The sequence below is a fragment of the Electrona antarctica genome (assembly GCF_951216825.1).
Source record: "Electrona antarctica genome assembly, chromosome: 14".
In the NCBI taxonomy this organism is placed as follows: Eukaryota; Metazoa; Chordata; class Actinopteri; order Myctophiformes; family Myctophidae; genus Electrona; species Electrona antarctica.
Genome location: NC_136795.1, coordinates 14,012,856 through 14,026,737, shown reverse-complemented (window position 1 = coordinate 14,026,737; position 13,882 = coordinate 14,012,856). Strand labels below are relative to the sequence as shown.

General features: G+C 46.1%; 1 protein-coding gene across 1 annotated transcript in view; it reads right to left on the bottom strand.

Moving 5' to 3' along the window:
* ntn1b (netrin 1b) overlaps positions 1-13,882 on the bottom strand; it is a 57,465-nt gene that overhangs the window by 4,256 nt on the left and 39,327 nt on the right. Inside the window, exons 4-6 of the mRNA XM_079521469.1 lie at positions 9,281-9,430; positions 7,789-7,842; positions 5,256-5,330 (exon numbers count right to left, since the gene is read on the bottom strand). Coding sequence (XP_079377595.1) covers positions 5,256-5,330; positions 7,789-7,842; positions 9,281-9,430 — 279 coding nt within the window. The remainder of the gene's footprint in view (positions 1-5,255; positions 5,331-7,788; positions 7,843-9,280; positions 9,431-13,882) is intronic.

Below are 13,882 nucleotides of genomic sequence, written 5' to 3'. Positions count from 1 at the left end.
TGTCAAGAGTGAGAAAATAGAGAGATCAACAGAGAGAGAGAGGGGGGGTGAGAGAGAGAGAGAGAGAGGGGGGATGAGAGAGAGAGAGAGAGAGAGAGAGAGAGAGAGAGAGGGGGGATGAGAGAGAGAGAGAGATGCCGAGGGTGGGTGATGGGGCAGAAGGGATGGATGTATTAATGAATGCAACACCGGCAATTTCTGCACATAACATGAATACATTTATTATTATTTTTAATAATGGTTTTTTTCTAAACCTACTAGGGTTAAATTGCTGTGAAGAAGCACTACAAACAGGCGGGGTAGGAGGGAGCAGGGGGGCTATTCTTCAATGACTGTCAACAAGACCCCCTGCAGGGGCCAGGGGCCCATGTAGCCACCCACTGGGTTTGTGGTCTCTGGGCAGTGTGCTGGGGCTTGACCTGGACACCGTCAACAGGCGAGGGCTAATCAAATTAGAGTTTGGTTAATTACGACGCGGAGGGCTCCCTGTCCCTCTTGGTTATCACCAGAGTGAAGGATCTGGGGACCTGTTATACCCCCCGGGGGGGTGAGCGCAGAGGGCCGTCCAGGGTGGCCGGGGGCAACGGGGCTGGGAGGCCCCCGCCATTGAGCGCCATCCCATGAACGTCAGCAAACATGCAGCCCTTTGATTCATTATCCCCCCCGGCAGCATAGAGAAGGGAGGGAGTATGTGCACGTGTGTGTGTGTGTGTGTGTCTACACAGGTATAGGAGCATGTGCGTGCGTGTGTGTGTGTGTGTGTGTGTGTGCATGCGTGCGTGCAGAAGGGTGTCAGGGAGAGAATATAATCCCTTTGTGCCCTCCGTCTCCGTAGCTACGGTGGCGATGAAAAACAAAGAGCGAATAAACACGACATATTTCTTTCTCCTCCTCCGGGGTGGCAATCCGTCAGCGGCTGCTTAATTTACCACCTGTTTGTGCCCCGCGGAATGCTCCGCGCCCGGCAGAGTGCACAACTGTGTTTAAACAGAGGGCCCCTTCCCGCGACCCCCAGGGGCCCACACCGCCACTCACACTTGGGGAGGGGGAAGTGTGTGTGTGTGTGTGTGTGTGTGTGTAGGGGGGGGGGGGTGGTTATGGCCCCCAAAAGAACAGAGAGAAGCACCACAAAGGACCCCCGCGACAGGCCTGAGAAATGAATTAGAGGGGAGAGGAATGCATCCTTGAAGGAGAGATGTCTGCCATTCAACCTCTGCATATTTATGGCACAATCATCCGCTTCCAGACTTTTTCGATGAAGTTCAGAGGAAAGCAGAACCCCACCGGGGACCCGCCTGCTTTTCATGAAGCAGTCTTGACTGATTTATAGATGCAGGGCCCGTCCTGGCTGTGGTGATTAAGATTGAAACCGACAGAAAAGGTTGAAAATGATGAGCTGATTCTTGGCTCCCCGGTGGTGTTAACCAAAGAAATCAATGGAGGAAGCAAAAATAAAATGAAGTTGGACATTTGCAAAACGCTATGTATCATTGACACAAATATTTCAAATGAGAAGTGAAACAGGTGAATGGGAAACAACCTTTGTGGGTCTGGATGAATTCCATCATAGGATGATATTATGAACCCTCATTATGTGTGCAATATTAATTAATATGTCTGCAAGCAATAAGGAAATTGGCTTGAATGCAAAAGTAAAAGTGTCCAACAATACACTGCAGCTGTAGTCTAACCACGTTACCCCTGGCGCCCCTGTTTTGGGCATGCCATTGTAGTCATTATATATGTCATATAAATCTTCCATTTATATAATTACATTGCGACATTACATTTTGTGATCTTGTAGATTGGCAATAAAAAAAAAGAGGAAAATCTTGGAACATTTTTGAAAATAGGGCTTAAGCGGTTAACTAAGACAAATGTCAGGTTGTGTCTGAAGCCCGGAGTATAAGAACACTCTTATTGTCTTTGTTTCATGAGGATATACTGTAGTCTGGAGGACTTGGCTGAAAGCAGAGAACATACTGTATTCTTCTCAAGTCAAAGGAAGAAGGCCCCCCCCCCCCCCCCCCCCCCAACCCTGCGACTGTGGAGATTTGTTCTGTGGCTTACATGACGTGGATCTGCTGATAGCAGATCGACCATTATATTGCTGTGATTGATGATGTGGAAAATGTGAACAGGGGAGGGGGATCCTTCGCCGCGTGGGTAAATGTAGGCCTGCACAGCAGGACAGCGCAACGAAACCGTATATATCTCCGACAGCGGGCCGATGCGTGTGAGGAGCCCTATACTGTAGGTACCGTACAATCCTTCATGCTGCTACCGCCTCTGTCTTATGTCCCCCTCGTCCCCCACCCAACCACCCCCAAGACCCTCGTCTTGGGGGCCACAGGTATGATATGCTGTTCCAGTGTTGCGGTTTCTGCTTTGGATCCAGAACAAGGGGGATAACGGCCTAATATCATCCATCATCCCAACATCAAATTTCCTTTTCGCTTCAAGTTGTACAGTATACTGTAGTACCTATTGAATTTGTGAGGGAAGCGGGATTTAAAACGGGCGAGATAGGGCATTTTATTACTTGTTGGCTTGGCCATTGTATAATTAAAGTTAAATTCTTCATATAGAAACTTAAAACACGTTTTTTTTAAATTGATTAGAACACTCATTGGTAAATTGGACCCAAAGATCTGGCATCGGTCGGGCTCTAATTTTGTAACACAATATCCGTCTACCTGACGCTGCATTATACGGCTGTCAGCTGCTTCTGTGGATTCATTGACAATATAATGTGATTGCTGTGTGTTTTGGCTGCTGTTTTCAAGTTGGGATTAGCTGTAAAAATGCCTGAGAGCTTTGCCAAGCGCCTCAGGTTGACTTGGCGTGGCGCTCACGTCCATCAACCTGTTTTCCCCCCCTCTGCCTTAATGGAGAGCGTGCAGTCGACTCCTCTTAATATTTATATTAAGGTTATTGTGAACGCGGTGAGACCAAAAGGGCCATATGGTGGGGTGGTGCTTGGAGAGGGAGAAAGAAGAGAGGGTTCTGGAGGGACTGGAATGGAGGCTAACAGTAGCACGAGTCCTTTTAGAAGCAGGGGAGCATTCAATAATACATTGTCTTTTGCAGGTCTGCCATCCTGTCACTGTGGAGCAGCCATTGATATCAGATTAAGACTTGCAGCACTGAGACGAGGGAGGGACTGCAGGATGGGTGAAGAGGTGCACAGTGACCCCAGTAGACCCCCAGGGGTCTCTACTGTACTGCACAGTGACCCCAGTAGACCCCCAGGGGTCTCTACTGTACTGCACAGTGACCCCAGTAGACCCCCAGGGGTCTCTACTGTACTGTATATAAGAGGTGCACAGTGACCCCAGTAGACCCCCAGGGGTCTCTACTGTACTGTATATAAGAGGTGCACAGTGACCCCAGTAGACCCCCAGGGGTCTCTACTGTACATATATGAGGTGCACAGTGACCCCAGTAGACCCCCAGGGGTCTCTACTGTACTGTATATAAGGGGTGCACAGTGACCCCAGTAGACCCCCAGGGGTCTCTACTGTACTGTATATAAGAGGTGCACAGTGACCCCAGTAGACCCCCAGGGGTCTCTACTGTACTGTATATAAGGGGTGCACAGTGACCCCAGTAGACCCCCAGGGGTCTCTACTGTACTGTATATAAGAGGTGCACAGTGACCCCAGTAGACCCCCAGGGGTCTCTACTGTACATATATGAGGTGCACAGTGACCCCAGTAGACCCCCAGGGGTCTCTACTGTACTGTATATAAGGGGTGCACAGTGACCCCAGTAGACCCCCAGGGGTCTCTACTGTACTGTATATAAGGGGTGCACAGTGACCCCAGTAGACCCCCAGGGGTCTCTACTGTACTGTATATAAGGGGTGCACAGTGACCCCAGTAGACCCCCAGGGGTCTCTACTGTACTGTATATGGTCCCCTCGGCGCCAAATCTCTTTGCTGAAAATAGTGTAAGCTTGTAGATTTGCTATTTCCGCTAAATGTTTGGCCCAGAATAGGGACACTGTAGGTTTCTGAGAGTATAAACATACAGGGCTGCTAATTAAACCACAGCCTTGGGGGGCACACATGCGCACTTTGCTTTTTGAGTGGTGTAAACCACTCCTACAACTGGCTTTTTTGTGCAGAAAAAATGAGCATGGTTGCTATGTTCACCCTGTTGTAATGACGTAATGAAATCACACCCGGGTGAACAGGGTGAACATAGCAACCATGCTCATTTTTTCTGCACAAACAAAGCCAGGTAATGAAATCACACCCGGGTGTGATTTCATTACGTCAGACATGATTTCATTACGTCAGACAGACCTTACACCACTCAGTTCACACGGGTGTGATTTTATTTTGCCTGACATTTTTTTCCTATCGATTACTCACCCCATTGAGCCTTGAATGCATGGAGCTTTTACATTCTTATTTATTTATTTATTATTCAAAGTAACTCATACATAGCTCAGGTGGGGGACAAAGAAATGAACTTAATTTTTTAGTATAGGTGCATGGTTTTGTAGATATTCTATTTTGTAGAATATTCTGTCCAGAGGTCCACAGAATATTCTGTGGACCTCTGGAAGCAGAATCTAAGGTTAAAGCCTCAATTATTGATTTCACTACTATTGATTTAAAATCACTACTACAGTTAGTCAATGTAGGCTATAAACACTTCAAATGTAATATACATATTCAATTATATATTAAATCTAAAGGGAGTCAATTAAGGAATGTGTACTTGCATCTATCAATGACATAAACACGGCAAATATATCCAATCATAAAACTGTAATGTGAAATGTATATAACGTGAAGGACGTGGGCCCTTTCGGGGTAATTGTGATTGTATGACATATAGGAGTACAATTAGGGTAGACAACATCTGTAGAGGTGTGGTTTGATTTTGAACAGCACTGGCCCAGGATCAATAATTCCTCTCGCCGGTTCTGAACATGACCTTCAGAAAATATTGAATTTGCTCAGATTCCATGTTTGATTTCCCAGAAACCAGCACTACCTGTGAGCCTGACACTGACTACGCCACCAGTCAGTGGCGTCCCACAGGGCTCAATCCCCGACACCGCTTCCCCCTTTGATGCGGTGACTTTAATCCGTGGGAGTGTCAGTAAGTCATCGCAGCAGTGGCCCAGAAACACAGAGAGGAGAGGAGGACTACTGGTGCGGATCGGATGTGATTAATAAAGTCATCGGCCAGGGGCCGACGTCTGGCCTCAGACATTCCTGCTTGTCGGAATCACTCACCATAGTCCTTCTTACAGTACTTCTTCATGGTGATCTTCATCTTTCCTTTGGACGCCTTGCAGTGAGAATCACAGTCTGAGGAACGAGGGTGAGAGAGAGACAGAAATATGGCTAAACTTTATATGTATCACAGGAGATATTTCATGGTTATCAATAGTTATCAAGGGTGGATCACTAAAAGGTTTGCCAGTTTATAAAAGGATTCACAATAGAATGATGTAAAATGAATGAAGATAAAAAAAGATAAAGTCGCTCTATATGTCGTTCGGCAGCATTGTATGTGCAATCTCATAACACCAAATCAAGTCTCTAAATGCTCAACCTGCTTCTGCATGTGGTCCCTTGTGTCATGTCGTCCCGCCCCTGCCCAATGCCTTTGACATTCCCCAGCCTAAACAGATTAAGGCTTGCATAGATCTTTCTGGGTCTGTCAGCGGACTCCCACTTGTCCACTCAGGTCTGCTGCTCCGTGAAAGTGCTGGCATGCATTGTGTCAGCTCTGAGGGCTGGGAAGGTCACTCCAGTACAAAGGAAGTTCACAGAGGGAAATTAGCTAGTAGCTTAGCAAAAAAAAAGTTACTCGGCCCTCTTTGACAGCAAAACCTAAAGGTGTGAAAGGCGTGAAAGTGAATATGCTTCAGCGCCACTCGCAGCCAAACAGGCTGCGGCTCTCGCAGAAGATTCAAGAGCCGAGCCGTGTACAGACAGAGTCACAGGCTCATGATGAATGGCTTAAGGGTCCACCGTGACCCCTCTGACACCAGTGTGTGTTGACCTGTCTTCACACATGTGCCAAAATTAGGCTCCATCGATGTCCGCTGAGGTCGTCTCGTCAGCGTGCCAGGCACCTCCTGCAACGAGGGAACTAGTAGTGATACCAGAGGCCAAATTGAAAATTTAAATCGTTTGTTCCCTCCACTTTTCACTGACTGACACAAATTGGAACCAGATCATCTCCTGGTGTTGCTCCCCCCCAAAAAACCTATCCCCAAGCAATAAGGGGGGGATGGGAAAGTTGGGTTGGGCGGTCAGAGGGGAAAGGAGGGGGCATTCGAGAGAGAGAGGGGGACCTTTCAGCTTGCCTGAATATGGACAAACTTCATTATTTCTTCCAGCCCTCTGTCCAGTCTTCCCTTTTCTTTCCCATTGTACTCCGTGTGAATGAGGTTGCCTGGGTAACGACGGAGGAAGAAAAAAACGCCCCGTCGGAAAGCAGGCGGGTTGGGGCGGTGGTGGTGGGGGGTGGGGGGGGTGGGGGGGGGGGGGGGGGGTGCTGCATGTACATGTAGAAAACATTTCTAGAGAAACGCCCGGCAGCTTTCAGGGTGGCGGGAGAAATGAAAAAAGGGGAAATCCCAAAGTAAATTAATTTGACGAGTCCATATCGACCACGCCTGATTTCCATGTAAATGAAGTGGCGAGGGCGGGGGCCCTCTTTGTTTCCCGTTGGCCCCTGGGGGCCTTCATCATACCTTCCTTTGATAGCTGGCGTTGCCCATTAGCCCTGCAGCACAATCCCAACACCCATCGCTCTCATTAAGGGCCAACCCCCTGCTGTGAGGACAAACGTCCCCTTTGTGAGGCCTCTCCAACAGGGCCACCGTCAATCTGCAGGGTCCCTGGGGACCACACTGTTCCTAATTTGGAGGGTTGTCTCTCTGTGTGTACACAGGCTCATGACAGGAATCCAAACTCCTCACAGCGCAGGCAGCTTCCTGAAAGCTGGAACCAGGACTCTCAATGGAGCTCAATGAAATCAGTGGCGCCACATTGTCAGTTTACAGAGGGTGCTAATGATCAAAAGTGACATTGCCTGTGTTTTACCAAACCTGCACTGTAAGTCAAACCGAATCTGAAACTGAACCCAAAACAAACTGGCCACGGCACCAGATTTAGAGCTCAATTTGTCACATTATAAGCACATCACAGAGTACTCAACTCAACTGGCCATGTGTTGTGCAGTGACAGAAACACATGTAAATATTAACGACAGAGTGTCATCTATAATCAGCAGTCTGACTTGAAACCTCGAGTCGGTGTGCGTGAACAATGGGGTGTAAATAAGTGAGCAAGGGCAGGTCTCCGGTCTCAGTGCCGCCAGCCTTGATTGAAAAACAAACTGGTGCAAATGAAGCATGTAATCAGATTATGGGTGATACCCTGGGGAGGCCGAGGGGCGGGCTGGGAACACAGGCAGCGAGGCCAGCGGGAGCGCTGACCAAATATCTGGAGTTTACATCAACAGCAACACTTACTGACGTGTGTTTAGTTTAGTGGAGCTATGAATGGGGGCCTGGAGAATTACGGTAATGGGAAAAAAACACGCACATGCCAGAAAGATATGATTGAATGCATGTCTGTAAGGTAGGCATATAGGTATACATACTGTACAGTAATAGTCTTTTGCAAATGTGCGAATCAGCCGCATGATTTACGCTTTGGCAACAATGTGGTGCGACGTGTACCTCAAACGGAATAAAGTATTTTTTACACTTTGTCACCAAAACATATATAAGACTGCTGTAGTTCTCACCTGAAGGCTCCTCAGAGCTGATGTACGTTGCAGTAGGAGACGCAACTGGGATCTCTGTGAGAAAGAGAGATGAAAATAGACATTTAACATACTGTACTGCTAAGCAAGCAGAATAAGTGAGACTTCTATGATGATTATATTTACAGTATACATGGATACATTATATGTGGACTTGTGGAGAGCTCAATTTCCGGGTTATTCTCCTTTGGCTAACCCTTGGAACAACTATGAAACGATTTGAATGCATTTGTGTGTAATGCATCTGATTTTGACAGATGGATAGAGATGCATTATGTACTGAAGTAGCTGTGTGTTGCACTGTAAGGTGCAGTAATCCAAGGGCTCCGGTGTCGTTTCAAATTAGAGTTGGCAATCACAAAAACTATTTTTTATATATCAAGCTATTAAAACTAAAACACATTATCTCTGCAGTATACGAGAAACTAAATATGTCCTACTCGAACTCTAAAACCCCCATTTCCTCTAACTTTTACACTAAATTTGTTACCTTTCCCAGCGAAATTAAAGAAATCCTATTCGAGCAGGTTCGCAGGTTTAATTTATCGCGGTGGACTCTCGCCAAGCATATCACTGCGATGCTTGTTCCACAAAGGCCTAGTCCAATTTCCACACACAACTTTATCAGACAATGTCATGCCAATTGAAATACTGTAACATACTGGACCATTGTAAATGTCTACTAAATGTCCGCCCAGCCACAGTTTAATCTTATCATGTCATGCCAGCCAGCTATTTGTTGGCGGCGCGAGCTCTAATGGCGACGGGCTAGCCTTCTCTCTTTCGATGTGGCTTCGGTGATTGTTGCCAAGGGGCTGGAATCTGCAAGCAGCAGATATAGCCAATAAACATATCAGCCATCATTCTATTGGACTGGCTCGCTCTGGGGATTTATAGGGAGATGGGACTGTTAGCAGTGTTGACGGCACCCAGGGCCATGTTAGGCTAGCAGTAATGGTCTGTTTATCCAAGCTCTGGTGGGTTCAAAAGCCAAATAACCCTCCAAAATAACGGAACAGGGATAGAAAAAGACATATGTACAATACAATTGAGTGTGAGCCATCATGAATTCATGCATAACAAGCATGTTCTGTTGCTTTTCGGGTTGTTTTGTAGGACACTGATCAAAAATCCCCACCAAGTGATGGAGCCAGGGTTTCTGTGGTTGGACTGTAGGCTTTGGCTGGACCACTGTATGGGTGGGCTAAGGATAAGTGTGTGGTCTGGGGATGTGCCACTGTCTGTATGCAGATAACATGGTGACCTCAGACACAGGCGCGCCTACGTCCAGAAAGCCTCGGTTTACGTCAAAACTCGTTTCATGAAGAATATGTGTTTTGTTTCGTCGTCCAAGTGTCAGTGAATTAAAATGCTGGCCACACCTATGTGGTAATCATGGGTCAGCGTACTGTAGATTAGTATTGGTTTATGTCAGGCTGTTTAGTGCAGAAGATGAAACAGATGCAGGTCTTACTTATGCAGGGAGCGATTGGAGAGCGGCTCTGCTGGTAGCCCTTGGCACAGCGGTTACAGGTGATGCCCGTCACTCCGTCCTTGCAAGGGCACTGTCCTGTTGTCTGGTTGCAGGTCTTCCCAGCAGCACCGACTGGATGGCAATCACATGCTACAGGGAGAGAGAGAGAGACAGAGAGAGAGAGAGAGAGAGAGACAGAGAGAGAGGAAACACGGAAAGAGTGTCATCCATCTGAACTAAGTAAACAACTTGTGATTTTAAATATATTTGTTTTATAGCTGTATGAGTCCCAATACACGAGTGGTTTACGAGACCGTCCGTCACTATTGCAAAACAAATATCAACTTTCATATATTTCTATGTTTGGCATGGCCTCCGTCCTCCGCTGACTCCACTTATTCCATAAAATGAAAGAAAAAGTAATCTAAGCGCTAAGAACTAGTGAGAAATTGCTCACGTTAGGAGCGCTTTCTCTTCCAGACCTCCACAGATGCAGAACTGGGCCTCGCACCAATGTAAAACCTCAAACAAATTACACTGCTTCCCTCCGCCCATAACGACCATAGGATATGTACTCTGTTAGGTCGGTCCAGGCTGGAAGGCACGCATACTGTACTGTACGAGTAAATAACTTGATTAGGTATAGAATTTCAATCTCACCACACACAGCATCTGTATATTGTGTGCATGTTTTGAACCCAAACCTGTGTGTGTGTGTGTGTGTGTGTGTGTGTGTGTGTGTGTGTGTGTGTGTGTGTGTGTGTGCGCTCGCGTGCGTGCGTGCGTGCGTGTGTGTGTGTGTGTGCGTGCGTGTGCATGCATGTGCATGCGTGTGCGCGTGTTGAGCCTTTGTGGGCAGTCTTTGTGTTCTCCTGTCCCGTTGTGATCCGGCGTAGACAGGCTGTGTGCTCTTCAGTTTGAGTTTCCAATGTAAAGCTTTTTGGCAAAGAGCCCCTCACAAATACAGGCTGCATAATGTTTCCCATTAATGGGCGAGTGGAACGCACTTCAAAGTCTGTTGAAGCTGTTAGTCGGGAGGATTGCGCGTTAAATGTGAGAAATTTCGCTCCGTGCGTGTGCTCTGCCAAACGTTTACCATAAAGCCAGTGTTTGAAGTGGAAGCCCAGCCTGGCCATTAGGCCTGCATGTGTTTCATGTACAGGAGGAGTCATTTGAAAATTGCTTGAAGTGGTCCAAGCGAGGCCAGAGTTAGCCTGCTATTAGCTTTAATTCAAGAAGCGTCATGAATATTAGGAGACAAAATAGCAAACTCACTACGCATCACGAGGCAACATGTTGGGAGCTTGTAGATTTGCTAGTTTTAAAAAAAAATGTTCATCCATAATGAAATTGCCCAACTGGGAGAGCAGGTTCAAAGTGGATAAATGGTATAAAACATTTTTAAACAAGAACCTACCATCTTTGTTATTTTGTTTCTCCTCAATTCGGAGCATTTCGTCAAGTTTATTTGTCAAAATCAATTTTACATTGTGAAATGGCTGTTAGGGATTTGGCCTCTGCGTCCAACCGTCCACTGAGATGCTGATCCACTGAGAATGCATTCTTTGCATTAGAAACACAAAGAATCTGAAAGCCACAAGTGCTATGAATTCATCATTGAGTAAGTCAGCTCAAAATTAAAGTATAAACAATGATGTCATGTTTTTAATCAATTCAACCATCTCTCACCAGGATGTTGTTTTGACTTCTACAGTATAGCACTCAGTGGACATACTGTAAACTAATGTCCATGTGCTTATCCAGTATTGTGTCTTTATCTGTATCTACGATACTAGCATACACACAAACAGAAGAACATGTGCTCAAAGGCACTGCATGCTTCGTCTGACTTGTTTATTCTCTGGGTATCGTGGAACTAAAGCCTTGACAAATGACTTTCTAATACAGGGTGGGGACCATAACAATAAAATCGAGAACATAAAATCCAATGACATTATGTCACTTTCTGTCCCTCCCTGTGAAGTTTTGTACAGTGATTTTAGGAATCTGGAACGAAAAGTTAATGGGCTGTCAATGTAATTAGACAAAGATGTCACATTCAGGGGTGAGCGAGGGGCGCAGGGGTAAAGTTCCTGCGCTGGTCCGTAGCTCCCAGAAGCAATTTATTGGAGGTACGGTTTCGACCCGTGTGGATCTTTGTATTTATTATAATAGGTCTGTATTATAATATTACAATATAGTATAATATACGTCTAATATACATTGCTTCTGGGAACTACAGACCAGTGTGTGAACTGCCTTCCTTAATTTCCATCATAATACATTTTTTTTTTAAGTTTAAGAAGTAGTGGAAATAGAAGATCCACAAGCCCGCAACGCTGCGCGAAGCAACACTCCGTGAGCTTGTAGGTCTGTTATTTTCACAGGTTTGGATCAAATTATTTTGGGTCTTGAGATAAAAAAAAGTTTAGGAACCACTGCTCTACACTCTCCCCAGACCAAACAGTAGGGGTCGGCGACAGGGACTGCACAAAAGATAGGGGGAATTGACGACGGAAGAATCTTTTTTTGGAACGACTAATATGTCGAAAAATGAAAAAGAACAGATAACTGATACAAAAAAGATATCATATTCATAATCTACACTGGGAAGCTATCAAAGTGATCACACTTGTGACGCTAACCATATAGCTTCGGGTCTACTACACAGGGAGCAATCTGGCAACATTGATTGATTTCCCAGTGGTCGCTGGGGGTGGGTGTGAGGAAGGGCTGCTAAGAGGTTGTGGGCTGGGGGTGCAGTGGACTGTGTGCCAGTTTCACCACTCCAGGCCTTAGAGTATTCTACTGCCAAGTGGACAGGGGGGGGGGGGGGGTCTATAGAACAAACAGTTAAGGCCAGTACGGCCCATGTTTACACTGTGTTTGATGAGGGGTGAAGTCGTTAATCTGGGAAATAAAGCACGAGGCATTCCACACTGCCACTGGAGACACACAGGGGCTCCCTGCACCTTATAGCGCAGCTACGGTATGGAAGTGCCATTTCTTTCCCACCCATGTCTACTTTCCCGAGTGGAAAAGCGGACATTTTGTTGATGTGGGGGGTGTTGTTGGCCATGTTGGGGATTGGCGGGGGGCTCTCGAAGATTGGAGAATGAAAGCAGACTTCCTCTCGGCTTCTCTGGCGCGGCGGTATATTTCCTGTCCAACAACAGCAGAGCGGGATGCTTGGTTGAGTTGAACAATAAATACAGCGGGCCCTAACTGATGTCACGTAGCCCTCGCCTTGTCACCTGAGGCGATTGGTCTGTTTAGGTTCGATCCCAATGCACCGAGCTGGGCTCGGCGGAGGGATGGGCAGGAGGGGGCTGGAAGTCTTCAGGTGGCTGAGGAGATCTATGGATGTGGTTAGATCATTAGGAAAGTAGAGAATGGCTGTAACATTAACCTGCTCTGAGCTGTACCCCCCCTCCTCCTGAACCCAACTGCTCCTCAAATATAGCTTATGAAAATATTTGGGCTGGCACAGAACAGCGCAACAATGCTGCTACGAGCCATTAGTCTCTCTTTAGGGAAAGTGCACGAGATCTATCAAACTTGAGTTCTCAGCACCACACTGCGACTCAGCAGTATCTGACGTAAGAAATGGACAAAATAATAAAAAAGTATGTAAGAACCCTGTAGTATGTAAGAACCCTGACGGTAATCCCAGAGATGAGCGATATTTGAACTAATAGAAAATGGTGAATGCATAGGCCTATGCGTTGTACGTGCGTCGTGTAAACCGGTGAATGTGCGCACACACAGGTGGTCCCCCTCCCCTCTTTTCTTCCTTTCTTCTCTCTCTTCTAATTTATCTACCTTTTTGTTTTTTTCTGTAGTTTTTTCTTCCCCCTCCCCTCTTTTCTCTAGCATTGTCTCTGCATTGGGGAAGAGTGGGTGGGTACAATGGGGTGGATGGGAGGGAAATGAGGGGTGTCTATATCTATGTATCACAAATGTATATGTACATGTATATGAACAAGGACCCCACATGGGAGGGGGAATTTTTTTTAAAAACCCAATGAAAAGATATTTTTTTTAAAAAGGAAAAAAAAGTATTTGTATATTGAAACATGTTGCCCTTAAAGCTGCATGCTCTTATTCTGTGAGCAATGACATAATAAGGGTGTATTAAGAGAGGGGTCTGTTTCTTGTTGCATGCAGTAGGAAATGTAATATTATATAGCAGTTCCTGTCACTAGCTAAATGGTAGTGGTACACCGAGGAGGAGGCCATTGGAGGATATAGTATTCCGGGGTCCTGCCATGAACCAATGCGAGTTCAGCTGTGGACATGGTCAGAGACCACAGTATGGCATCTGCAGTTCTGCACATAGTCGCTCATTTGTCACCGTAGTGGAGAAAGAGATCTGGCTGCAAATTATACACAATGGCATCCGACATGTAATATTGTTCTTCAATAGCGTGCTGTGGAAGCAACATTTCAAAGACTTACCATCTCTGCTGTCTGGAAGAAACCACTTAACTCCAAAATGTTCATTTTTCAGGAAATGAAAAAACATCCAGCTCAAGTGCTTTTTAATACTTTTCATTGGTTCAATATTTTTAAACCAACACATAGACGAAAAAATAAAGATGG